The sequence below is a fragment of the Aquarana catesbeiana genome, linkage group LG12 (assembly GCF_042186555.1).
Source record: "Aquarana catesbeiana isolate 2022-GZ linkage group LG12, ASM4218655v1, whole genome shotgun sequence".
NCBI lineage: Eukaryota > Metazoa > Chordata > Amphibia > Anura > Ranidae > Aquarana > Aquarana catesbeiana.
In genome coordinates this window covers 187,999,359-188,011,703 of record NC_133335.1, presented here as the reverse complement: position 1 = coordinate 188,011,703, position 12,345 = coordinate 187,999,359, and the positions used below count along the sequence as shown (strand labels likewise).

Here is a 12,345-nt window from a genome sequence, read left to right as displayed (position 1 = left end):
TGAGTCCTAACATCAGCTCTCCAATACACAGGCTGTCCCCAAGGGCAGCAGTCCCAGGACAAGAACACCCTGAGCAAGCCTCCCAATCATTTATCTTCTTAGAAGGTGGTTGAGGGCACCTTCTGGGTACCCCTCTCAGGAACTGGCCAAGAGCGGAAAAATATTCCTAACTTTAGTGACTGGCCTTTCTGCTCTATTCTCTGGAAGCTTCTTCAAGAGGCAGACAGGAGTATTCAACCACTAAGCTAAGAGCCCTTTCACACTGAGGCGGACGGGCATCGGCAGTAAAGCGGCGCTATTTTTAGCGGCGCTTTACCGTCGTTTTAGCTGCACTATTCGGCCGCTAGTGGGGCAGTTTTAACCCCCACTAGCGGCCGAAAAAGGGTTAAAACCGCCCGCAAAGCGGCGCTGCAGCAGCGGTTTGGCGGCGCTGCCCCATTGTTTTCTATGGGCAGGGGCGCTTTTGGAGCTGTGTATACACCACTCCTACAGCGCTGCAAAGACGCTGCTTGCAGGACTTTTTTTACCGTCCTGCAAGCGCACCGCTCCACTGTGAAAGCACTCGGGCTTTCACACTGGAGAGACAGGAGAGGCTCTTTACAGGCGCTATGCAGGCGCTATTTTTAGCGCTGTAGTGCCTGTAAAGGGCCTCAGTGTGAAAGGGGTCTTAGTGAAACCTGACCAGACCTAAGAAATAGAACACTACTCCACTGAGTACAGCAGATCCAAAAACTAAACTTAGCCTAACTAGGGCAGGGCACTACAAATTTACTACAGACAAACAACACATCCTGGGTGTTACTAAAAACAGAATATAATTAGCAACAATTATCTGATGAACTCTAATCACCCCAAGCTCAAAATTATAATAAAAAAAATTAAATAAAGGGAAAATACCCAATTTAATAGACAAATACCACATTACAATAGACGCAAAGTAGGTAAGGTGTTGACAAGCTAGCTAGCAATCAGTTGTTATGTATAAATATTGGTTTTAAAAGTATTTTGGGTGTGCATATTTGTGCACGCAACCAGGGCACATAAGAACATGTACCCCAGAACTGCAATTTAATGGACTAATGCATAGGTTGTTAAATTAGATGTATACCCACCCACTAAAGGCTCATATACGCTTTAATAGCTGGTAGTACTTGTTTGGGAACTTTGTGTTGCAGGTTGTCAACTCTCTGCCCCTATCTCCCACTATATCTTATCTGTAAATAACATTGCCCTCCCTAAGGAATAAAAAGCTTCTGTATTGATGCACATTTCCCAGGAACTTCAATGAACTCCAAGAGCCATTTAAAGACCATTGCACCTTGGAAACCACCATGAATTTGCCTTTCCATTGACAGCAATGTGTATTGGCAAAATATGAAATATTGCTGAAATTCCTTGATTTTTCCAGAAATTTAGTGTAAATGAAAATGCTCAGCTTTGCTAATCCCTAGCAACAGGTAACGAGAACAAAAATTAGAATACTGCCCAAGAGTTCTGTCTTCACATAGTCTGCATTTGCTGAATGATTCTTCCAGCCTAATCACAAGTGAACAATCCACTTTGGGAGGAGTTGTAACGTGTTAGACTTTACGTTTAATATATATAATTTGTTTAAGTGTACTGATGTGGTGCTTTAAAAGTTTTGTTTTCAGGTGTGCAGTCTATTTAATTGCTCTAGGATATTATTGTTCCCACCCATAATTGTGATTCTCCTGCCTAATAAGTGGAACACTCAGCCAGCTTGTTTAATGATTATCGTGCAATGCAAACAGATTTTGTGCAATCAGTTATTATGCAATCCTTTAATTCTTTGTTCAATAATAGGGTTATAAATCATGTATGACAACCAATCCAAAATGTGTTTGACTAAAATACTACCTTCTTTATACCTTTTATGAACGTAAGACATTTGTTAAGATATTGGGGCAATTAAAACTCTACCTCCATAAAGCTGGATATATATTTTGTACGGACTTCTGCAGCCCTGGATTGGTAATGTGGATATTCTCCTAGATGCTATAACAGCTACCCACAGATTGGAGAGGTTACTCTGCCATGCAGGCAAAGTCTGATTGCCATCAGAGGAAAAGACACAACCGACAGTTGCCTAGACACCCTTGTTGGCTTTTTTTTCTAATGCAAGTATGTATTCTTTTATTTAAAGATTTTAAAGTTTTACAATCCAAGGAAAACATATATAAGCATGTTCATTAAGAACAGTAACATGAGAATAAATGACTAACAGAAAAAATAAAAATGTTCACAATATTGACAATAACATGAAGCAACATAGTTTTCATATAAACATACAGTAACATGAGATAACACAATTGATGTTGGCTTTTTGATCATGTTTATTCCTAAAGGATGAAGAAGGCAGGGCCAGATTCTGCCAGCACTGCGTAAGGGATTAATTAATTAATTATTTACTCCAGAGCAGTCAACTGACAGGCTTCTGCTGATCGACCATCAAATATGAAAATGGTTGTATTAGGTGCCTCTCACCACATTTATAGCCAAATTTAGGATATGTTTGTGTAAGAAAAAGCTCCTCTGGGTGGCCCATTTTCAAACATCTCTTATGGAATGCAAGAAGAAACTTCGCTGTAACCCATAACCCTTGACTTGGCCTCCAGCACACTTTTCATCAGCAGTGTTAATAAATAAAATAGTATTCCTCTGAAGGGTTCAACACATTTAAGTACACAGATATGGTTTGGTCTGCTTTAAATATCAGGAGATAAACTAATTTGGATTTCCAGTCCAGGACTGATTCCCTTCATCACCAACCATTGCACATTACACCTATATCCAACTATGAATATGTATGTGAATTATGTTCTCCAGTGCCCCTTTTACAAAACAGAAGCTTCCATGAAGCCGTCACAGCTGGTTTTCCTGATTATGCACACATACAGTACACCCCTCACATTTTTGTAAATATTTTATTACATCTTTTGATGTGACAACGCTGAAGAAATGACACTTTGCTACAATGTACAAAGTAGTGAGTGTACAACTTGTATTACAGTGTAAATTTGCTGTCCCCTCAAAATAACTCAATACACAGCTATTAATGTCTAAACCGCTGAGAACAAATGTGAGTACACACCTAAGTGAAAATGTCCAAATTGGGCCCAAAGTGTCAATATTTTGTGTGGCCACCATTATTTTCCAGCACTGGCTTAACCCTCTTGGGCATGGAGTTCACCAGAGCTTCACAGGTTGCCACTGGAGTCCTCTTCCACTCCTCCATGACGACATCATGGAGCTGGTGGATGTGAGACATTGCACTCCTCCAACTTCTGTTTGAGGATGCTCCACAGATCCTCAATAGGGTTTAGGTCTGAACACATGTTTGGCCAGTCCATCACCTTTACCCTCAGCTTCTTTAGCAAGGCAGTGGTCGTCTTGGAGGTGTGTTTGGGGTCATTATCATGTTGGAATACTGCCATGTGTCCCAGTATCCGAAGGGAGGGGATCATGCTCTGCTTCAGTATGTCACAGTATATGTTGGCATTCATGGTTCCCTCAATGAACTGTAGCTTCCCAGTGCCAACAGCACTCATGCAGCCCCAGACCATGACATTCCCACTATCATACTTGACTGTAGGCAAGACACTCTTTGTACTCCTCACCTGGTTGCCGCCACGCATGCTTGACACCATCTGAACCAAATAAGTTTATCTTGGTCTCATCAGACCACAGGACATGGTTCCAGTGATCCATGTCATTAGTCTGGGTGTCTTCAGCAAACTGTTTGCTGGCTTTCTTGTGCATCTTCTTTAGAAGAGGCTTCCTTCTGGGATGACAGCAATGCAGACCAATTTGATGCAGTGTGCCGCGTATTGTCTGCGCACTGACAGGCTGACCCCCCCCACCCCTTCAACCTCTGCAGCAATGCTGGCAGCACTCATACGTCTATTTTCCAAAGACAACCTCGGGATATGACGCTGAGCACGTGCACTCAACGTCTTTGGTCAACCATGGCGAGGCCTGTTCTGAGTGGAACCTGTCCTGTTAAACCACTGTATGGTCTTGGCCACCGTGCTGCAGCTCAGTATCAGGGTCTTGACAATCTTCTTATAGCCTAGGCCATCTTTAAGTAGAGCAATAATTCTTTTTTTCAGATCCTCAGAGAGTTCTTTGCCATGAGGTGCTATGTTGAACTTCCAGTGACCAGTATGACAGAGTGAGAGTGATAACACCAAATTTAACACACCTGCTCCCTATTCACACCTGAGACCTTGTAACACTAACGAGTCATAAGACATCGGGGAGGGAAAATGGCTAATTGGGCCCAATTTGGACATTTTCACTTTGAGGTGTACTCACTTTTGTTGCCAGCGGTTTAGACATTGATGGCTGCGTGTTGAGTTATTTTGAGGGGACAGCAAATTTACACTGTTATATAAACTGTACACCCACTACTTTACATTGTAGCAAAGTGACATTTCTTCAGTGTTGTCACATGAAAAGATATAATAAAATATTTACACAAATGTGAGGAGTGTACTCACTTTTGTGAGATACTGTAGCTAATTATGGAAATGGAGCATCCAATTTTCAGTATGATTTTTATTCCTCATTAATTTCCTTATACATCCTAATAAATTTAACCTGCTTTGCTTTTTGCAAAGATTTGCCTTTGAGCATTCTTTAGGTAGTGTACAGTATCTCACAAAAGTGAGTACACCCCTCACATTTTTTAAAACGATTTATTCTATCTTTTCATGTGACAACACTGAAGAAATGACACTTTGCTACAATGTAAAGTAGTGAGTGAACAGCTTGTATAACAGTGTAAATTTGTTGTTTCCTCAAAATAACCCAACACACAGCCATTAATGTCTAAACCGCTGGCAACAAAAGGGATAACACCCTTAAGTGAAAATGTCCAAATTGGGCACAAAGTGTCAAAATTTTGTGTGGCCACCATTATTTTCCAGCACTGCCTTAAACCTCTTGGGCATGAAGTTCACCAGAGCTTCATAGGTTGCCACTGGAGTCCTCTTCCACCACATGACAACATCATGGAGCTGGTGGATGTTAGAGACCTTTCGCTCCTTCACCTTCCATTTGAGTATGCCCCACATATGCTCAATAGGGTTTAGGTCTGGAGACATGCTTGGCCAGTCCATCACCTTTACCCTCAGCTTCTTTAGCATGGCAGTGGTCGTCTTAGAGGTGAATTTGGGGTCGTTATGTTGGAATATGGCCCTGTGGCCCAGTCTCTGCAGGGCCGCAGGGCCGTATTCCACATGAAAAGATATAATAAAATATTTACAAAAATGTAAGGGGTGTAATCACTTTTGTGAGATACTGTATAACTATGCACAAATTGCTGGAACATTTATAAATACAGGCAAGGCTTTTTTCTCAGAGAATAGGTGCAGGAACTCCCCCCTTCTGAGTGCGCCCTTGTCTCTGCGCCCTACCCACCTCCAAGCACCGTCCCTTGGCTCTACCGACTACCCACCTGTCAGTACTGTCCCAAATATCATTTTGTGGTGCTAAACAATTTGTATAAAATTCTTTCTTGTCCAATAACAAGAAAAGCAGTAAAATAGATACGCTGGAGCCAGCAACAATATCTCCCCCCCAGCAACAATAGACCCCACCCTAACAACAATAGGCCCCTTCAAGCCAATAGACAATAGACACCCCCCCCCCACACACACACACACAGCAACACCTCAGCAACATTAGACTCCCCAGCAGCAACATCAGATCTTTCAGCAGCCAGAATCAATAGACCCTCCAACAGCCATGAACAATAGACCTCACCCTCAATAGTATATCCAAACCAGCAACATAAGACCCACCAGCAACAATAGATCCTCCACCAGCAACAATATACCCTCACACAAAAACAGATCCCCCAGTGACAATAGATCCCCCAGCAGCCAGCATCAATTGACCCTCTAGCACACCCCTTGCTATTATATACATTTAGTGCTGGAGGTGCAGAAACTGCATTCCCCCGTGTTCCTGCTGAAAAAAAACCCTGAATACAAGAAACAATAGCAACTATAACTAATATACCACTACCTCTGCTACTGTTTTTGCCACTATTAACACTACTATTACCATTATTACCACTACTATTATTAATAGTATTTTATATTGGTACTAATATTATTTAGAAGTACAGTAATTGCAATACTGGGTATATGACGCTATCCTTCACCTTACCATTATTCTTTTTTAGATCCTTCTTGCTCACTGTGTTGTATGATTGAACAGCCAACAAACCTTATGCCCCGTACACACGATCGGACTTTCCGACAACAAAACCGTGGAAATTTGTTCGAAGGTTGTTGGCTCCAACTTGTCTTGCATACACACGGTCACACAAATGTTGGCCAACAATTACGAACGTAGTGACGTACAAGACGTATGACAAGCGGATAAAAAGGAAGTTCAATAGTCATGTTATATTTCCATTACGAACGCTAGTTTTACAAGACCGAGCGCTTCCGGCTCGTATTTAATTCCGAGCACGCATGGACTTTTGTGCGACGGACTTGTGTACACACGACTGAAAGTCCGACAACAAAAATTTGTTGGCGGAAAATTTGAGAACCTGCTAGCCAACAAATGTTCAATGGAGCATACACACGGTTGGACTTTCCGCCAACAAGCTCAAATCCAACATTTGTTGTCGGAAAATCCTATTGTGTGTATGCGACATTTGTTCATCAGGACAGAAAGTAAGGTGAAATTGGCCACCCAGGACACGGACAGCAATAAAATACAAACAAAGGATCTTATCCTTCCACTTTTTATGCAATTAAACAGACTTTACGTAAAAAAAAAATGAAATTATACATAATGACCATAGATACATGTATAGTCCTTCTTAAAGCATCTAAAACCATTTTTTTCAAGTTTTAGGTAGAAAAGGAAAATGTTAAACCCCCTTTTTTTACTGCTTGTGTTCATTTGGGGAGATTTTCCTTCACTTCCTGTCTCAAGACACAACAGGAAGTGAGGATTTTCTTTCAATGAAGACATATCTTCTCTTAAAAAGTTGTCACCAGAACAAGTATCCATATTTTTGCTATGTAATATGGATTTTTTCTCACTTTCAGTCTTGGTGACAATGGTCAACAGGACAAATAGATGGGGGTGAAGCTCACCAAAAGGAGATACAGACAGCCATAAACATTTGATAGAGGTTCTAACTCTTAACAACCATATCTGAAGATAAAACAAAAGATGCTCAAAAACTGTAAAGTTTTCCAGAGTATACTGCAGTTCACGTCTAAAAAGGACGTTTGATTCCTGTATAATTTGAATAAATAAGGAAGTAATGAATATTCTGAATATAGCTTCATGAACTTCCAATCAGACAATACATATTTTACAACATAAACATTCAACATACATACAAATGTTCAATCAACAAAACAATGAAATAGCACAACTGAAGGTAGAATTGAGTCCAAGTCTATCTTTATCCGGGTTCTGTACCTGTCATTGATCTATATAGGAAAACATCTTCAAATGAATTTATTGCAGTACTCACCTGTCATTGTTCTGATGTATTCCTTCTGTGATTCAGACTATGTGCGTTCAAAATGACAGCAGGTCAGATTTAAGCTGTATTTATAACTGAAGCCGGTTCTCCTCCTACTAGTTAATCACAATGTAAATACGTTGGAAAGGAATCAAAGTACTTTAATTAGGCGTAGGTTATTAGACAGGAGAGATAGATACAAGATCATTTTAAGGTAACACAGATCCTAAGATTAAACATCACATTACAGACAGATGATTGAATGACTTTCATTTGTTGCATGAAACACTTCTATTTCACTGAGAGGAGTCACATGACCCATTTTGATTGCTTAGGTCTCTACATTACTGAAATGCTGCAGTTTGGCAGTTGATTTTAGGGTACAGACAACCAATAGAGAACTTCAGTTTGACAGCAATGCTGAGTAAGTGTTCTGTATTTGAAAAACATCTAAAAATATTTGCTATGGAGAATAACGAGAACACTGAATATATTTTTGCTACATGCGCAGCAGTTTGCAGGTAAGACTCAAAAGAAGAAAAAGAACCATCAAAGATCAATACACATACAGAGTACACAAAATAACACAGAATAAGAGTACAAAGTGAAATATACTCAGCCATCAATAGAAAGTATAGCAGTAAGAAATCTAGCATTCCCAGAGCAGGGCTCCTGTTGGGAAAAAGAGCATGCTGTTTGCGTTCGGCTAACAAATCAGCAACATATCAGAATTACCCAGCCAATCTGACAGGGCTATCTGCCCCTTTGATAAAAAAATGAAATCACCTATTACCAGAACTATACTATCCCCATAAGAGGGTGTAGGGCACAACCTTCCCAGAACCAGACACGGAGCTTGTATGTAGGCCAGGTCTCAAACTGGACCAACCCATCTCAAGGGCCTGAAAAGGACAGCAGGAACAAGTGGAAAGAAGGGGTCTGAAAAAAGAGAGGGACAGAGGGGAGGAGGAGAAGAGAAAAAAACCGAGAGCGGGAAGAAGGGAAAACCTCCCCTTAGGGGCCAAAGGTGCGTGTGTATATGTGTAGGAGGGGGGGGGGTTTATGGAGAATGAAGTGGCCATTGAAAAACCTGCCAGAATAGGTACCTCCGCGCATGTCCCTAGGTCAAGGGAGCCTTAAGGGCAACACACTGGGGGGGGGTTCGGGGGGAGAAGAGAAACTCTCCCCTTGGGGGCCAAAGCAGTGGGGGGATATGGAGAATGAATTGAAGTGGCCATTAAGAAACCTGCCAGAATACATACCTCCGGGCATGTCCCTAGGTTGAGGGAGCCTTAAGGGCAACACACTGTGAGGACGCAAATTATCAGGGGGGCCATCTGGATGTCCAGACCAGATACTGAAAGTGCAGCCTGTGTCCACAGTAATTGCTTGATTAGAAGGTGTCATTCGAAAGTGTGTCCAACAGGCCCAAATAGACGTGAATTTTGAAACCTTGTCCTGAGTGATGTGGATCAGTTCCTCTATCCCAGCTATACCCTTGATTCTCTGAAGCCAGTCTTTAGTTGATGGGATCACTTTAGCGTGCCAGTGGACTGGGATGCACATCCCGGCAGCGTTAGTCATGTGCATTGCTAAAGATTCTTGATATAATCAAATTGGCATAGAGGAGAGATGAAGAAGGTATTTGGGCTGGAAAATTCAACCACTGTATAATAAACTACCTTCCAAAAATGTTGAATCACCAGGCAGAACCACCAGATATGAAGTAAGGAACCTTTGTCCTACTCACAGCACCAACAACGATTTGAGAGCAAAGGTGACATCTTGTGGAGTACAGTAGTTGTCCTGTACCATGGTTTCCCTAGCTTGTATCCATTTTCTTGATTTAAGACATCTAGTGTGCCCTTATGAATTGAAGTGTTGACAGTCCTCCAATCACGATCCAACAACTTCTGGCCCAAATCCCTCTCCCATGATGCACAAGCTCTCCCTGTCCTGACTTCATAAGTACTGTATCTAACTGGAATTTGTAAACAAAGCAAATGGCATTTCTCTGAGGGTGTCATTCAGAACAAAGAGATTCAATAGAAATCAGTGAACGAGAATAAGCGAAACGAGTGGTAGAGTCTGTCAAGTCTCGGCGTATTTGAACATACCACCAGAAGGGAAATGCACCAGTGGGCAAGGGATATAAAAATGTTTTTCTTTTTTCATATTTTTTTTCTACTACAGTTAATAATGATCATTAGTATTTTTATTGATACAGAATTATTTCCTTCCACAAGGTGCAAAATTCTGGGTGCACAATACCAATAGTTTATGCATAGAATGAATGAGGACTCCTTTGCTGTAGCCTATGATGTCTGAAAACATTTCAGTGGCTTTTAGTTGAACATTTTTTGCTGCAATGTCAGATTTTACCAGCTGCTGCAGGTGGTACTGTGGAAAAAACCTGAAATTGCACCAGCATGTTTTATGAAAACCTATGAAAACCTCTGGGGGATACAAAGAAAATGTGACTACCAGACTCAGAAGGGATCTTGGGTGTTCCTGAAATTTTCATTTAGTATGTGATGATGCATCCAGAAATGTTAAAGTAGAACTGAAGCCAAAACTTTTTTTTATTTTGGATAGCGTAAGGAAGAGTTTTAACACCTGTTGTTTTTTTGCCGTTTGTGTCTTATTGGGGATATTAGCCTTCAATTCCTGTCTTATAGCCACAACAGGATGTGGGAGGACATCCCTTCAAAGAGAGGATACTAAGGTTGCCAGAACTAGTGAACCCATTGGAAGATGACCCTTCTATTCCCCTCTATTCCTTTTCTGGCGACATCCACCAATATGGGATATTCCTTCAGTTTCACATTCAATGATAGCAGTCACCGGGGCAAATAGAGAGGGTAAATATCCCCAAGAGGGACACATACAACAATAATAAAACTGGATTAATAAAAAAGTTTTGCCTTCAAATGTGTCTGTCAGTTGTTTTGTAGATCATATAGGCTTGATATTTTAATGCTGCTAAATTTTTGGCTCTTAGACAGTTGACTATAAAGTTAGCATTATGAGTTAAACCATAACTAAACTCTACAAATTAAATATTGCTAGGAGGTAAGGAATTTTGGCAGATGAAACATGCAAAGTCTCTTCTGACAAAAAACGCCTTCCTCATTTCCCTAGCATTTTTTTTATTTTCCATGTACACTTTAGAGTGCATGCATTGTGCAGTTTACACTCTTGGCATCTGTAAGATGTTGAGAATGTAGCCAGGTATCGGGGACTATGTAGCTTCTATGCACAGGAGTTACTGAACGTCATCAGTGGCCATACAATGAGTTACATCATCAGTGACCTCCCAATTGCTGAAGAGGAATTTTATAGTAGCAGAAAAAAAAGAGGAACAAAGCGCTAGAGAAGGGCATACCAGTAATGTAAGTGTACTATAATGTGCAAATATATGGTGCACAACATGGAAAGAGTCCATCAAGCACACAACAGTTTAATTCTGCTTCAATGGTTGCAGCTATGTTTCAGACTTATATAAAATATTTAATCTAGTGCGCCTGTATAGTCATAAACCACCCACAGGCACCCACAGAAAAAATAAGAGGCGCTGTTAACCAATACAAGTATTCTTGTGCTTCAAACCAGTGATGGTGTGACCCCCTGAAGGTATCACCGTATCTACATAAATTCAAAAGGATGAAAGAAAACAAAATTATAAAAAGAAAAAAATGTTCAAAACCACACACTAAATGTGCTAAATGTATAGTTGCAAAACAGTGATGGTGTGACCCTCTCCGTATATGATACTCACAATCAATGAGTGGATCTTTTAAATAAAAATATCAATACCTCTCCAGTGATAAAGTGCAAAATATTCATGCTAAGCATGCACTAAATAAAATTCAAAATAACAACACTTTCAAAAAATCAGTCCAAAAAAATGACATGACATCACACGTGATGGGTAGTGTCCTAAACAAGTGATCAATCTTGATGCAACCAGGTGATAACGTGTATCTTCCACCTCTCCCTTGGTGCACGGTGCTTCCACTCCCTCAAGAATAACACTCACCGACTAGTTTTGCCAGCACTCTCATGCACGGCAAAAATCGCTTATTTACCACCCCCGGGTAATAGGATCAATCGTTGTTTCCACGGTGATTGTTTAAACATGAGGCCCACATGAAAGAAATAATAAGTGCTCCAATAGTGTAAACCAATTTAACATTTTTATTAAAATCACTGCAATCTTCTAATATTTCACTCACATTTAAAACGATAAAAACCAGCCAAAATTAAGGTGCAGATCACATCAAACTGTGTGTAGTGGAACCAAACTGCAACAAATGGTCACGGCGGACCCGAGGTGTGCCGGCGCAAAGCGTTCAATCTCACCACCTCCCTGAATGTTCCTCCGTGCCTCCGTGTAATCACAACCTCTCTCCCTCCGTAAGGATAGCAGCGCTGTGTGTCACGTCTCACGGCCACGCCCCCGACATGTTTCGTCACAAGTTGACTTACTCATGGGATAGGCCGCATTCCCCATCAATCACCCCTTATATGCATATTCCGCCTACGTCTATCAGGCCACGCTTCGTGCATGCGCACATCTCGGGTCCCCGCTGTATGGATTGAGCTGGGAACTTGACGGCGGTGCAAAACAGGGGTCAGATAAAGTAATGACATGGACTGATGTTATCACCAATAAATACATTCTATGTAGTTAAATGACACACATGGTTACAACTTACATCAATCACTAAATCACATAAACTTACATTGTAAACCTTAGCCGCGGAGCGAACTGACACTAACTACCTGTGCCGCTCTCATGTTTTTTACTGAGTCCCCTATGT

The 12,345-nt window shown here is 41.1% G+C and overlaps 1 protein-coding gene across 2 annotated transcripts in view; it reads right to left on the bottom strand.

The window, feature by feature from the left end:
* Nucleotides 1–7,602, bottom strand: part of LOC141113287 (protein-glutamine gamma-glutamyltransferase E-like) — a 55,727-nt gene extending 48,125 nt beyond the window's left edge. Inside the window, exon 1 of one of the 2 annotated variants that reach the window (XM_073606320.1) lies at nucleotides 7,532–7,602. In XM_073606320.1, the coding sequence (XP_073462421.1) occupies nucleotides 7,532–7,538 (7 nt within the window). In that variant the 5' untranslated portion in view covers nucleotides 7,539–7,602. The remainder of the gene's footprint in view (nucleotides 1–7,531) is intronic. The other variant, XM_073606321.1, reaches the window with a different exon arrangement.
* Nucleotides 7,603–12,345: the final 4,743 nt, after the last annotated feature.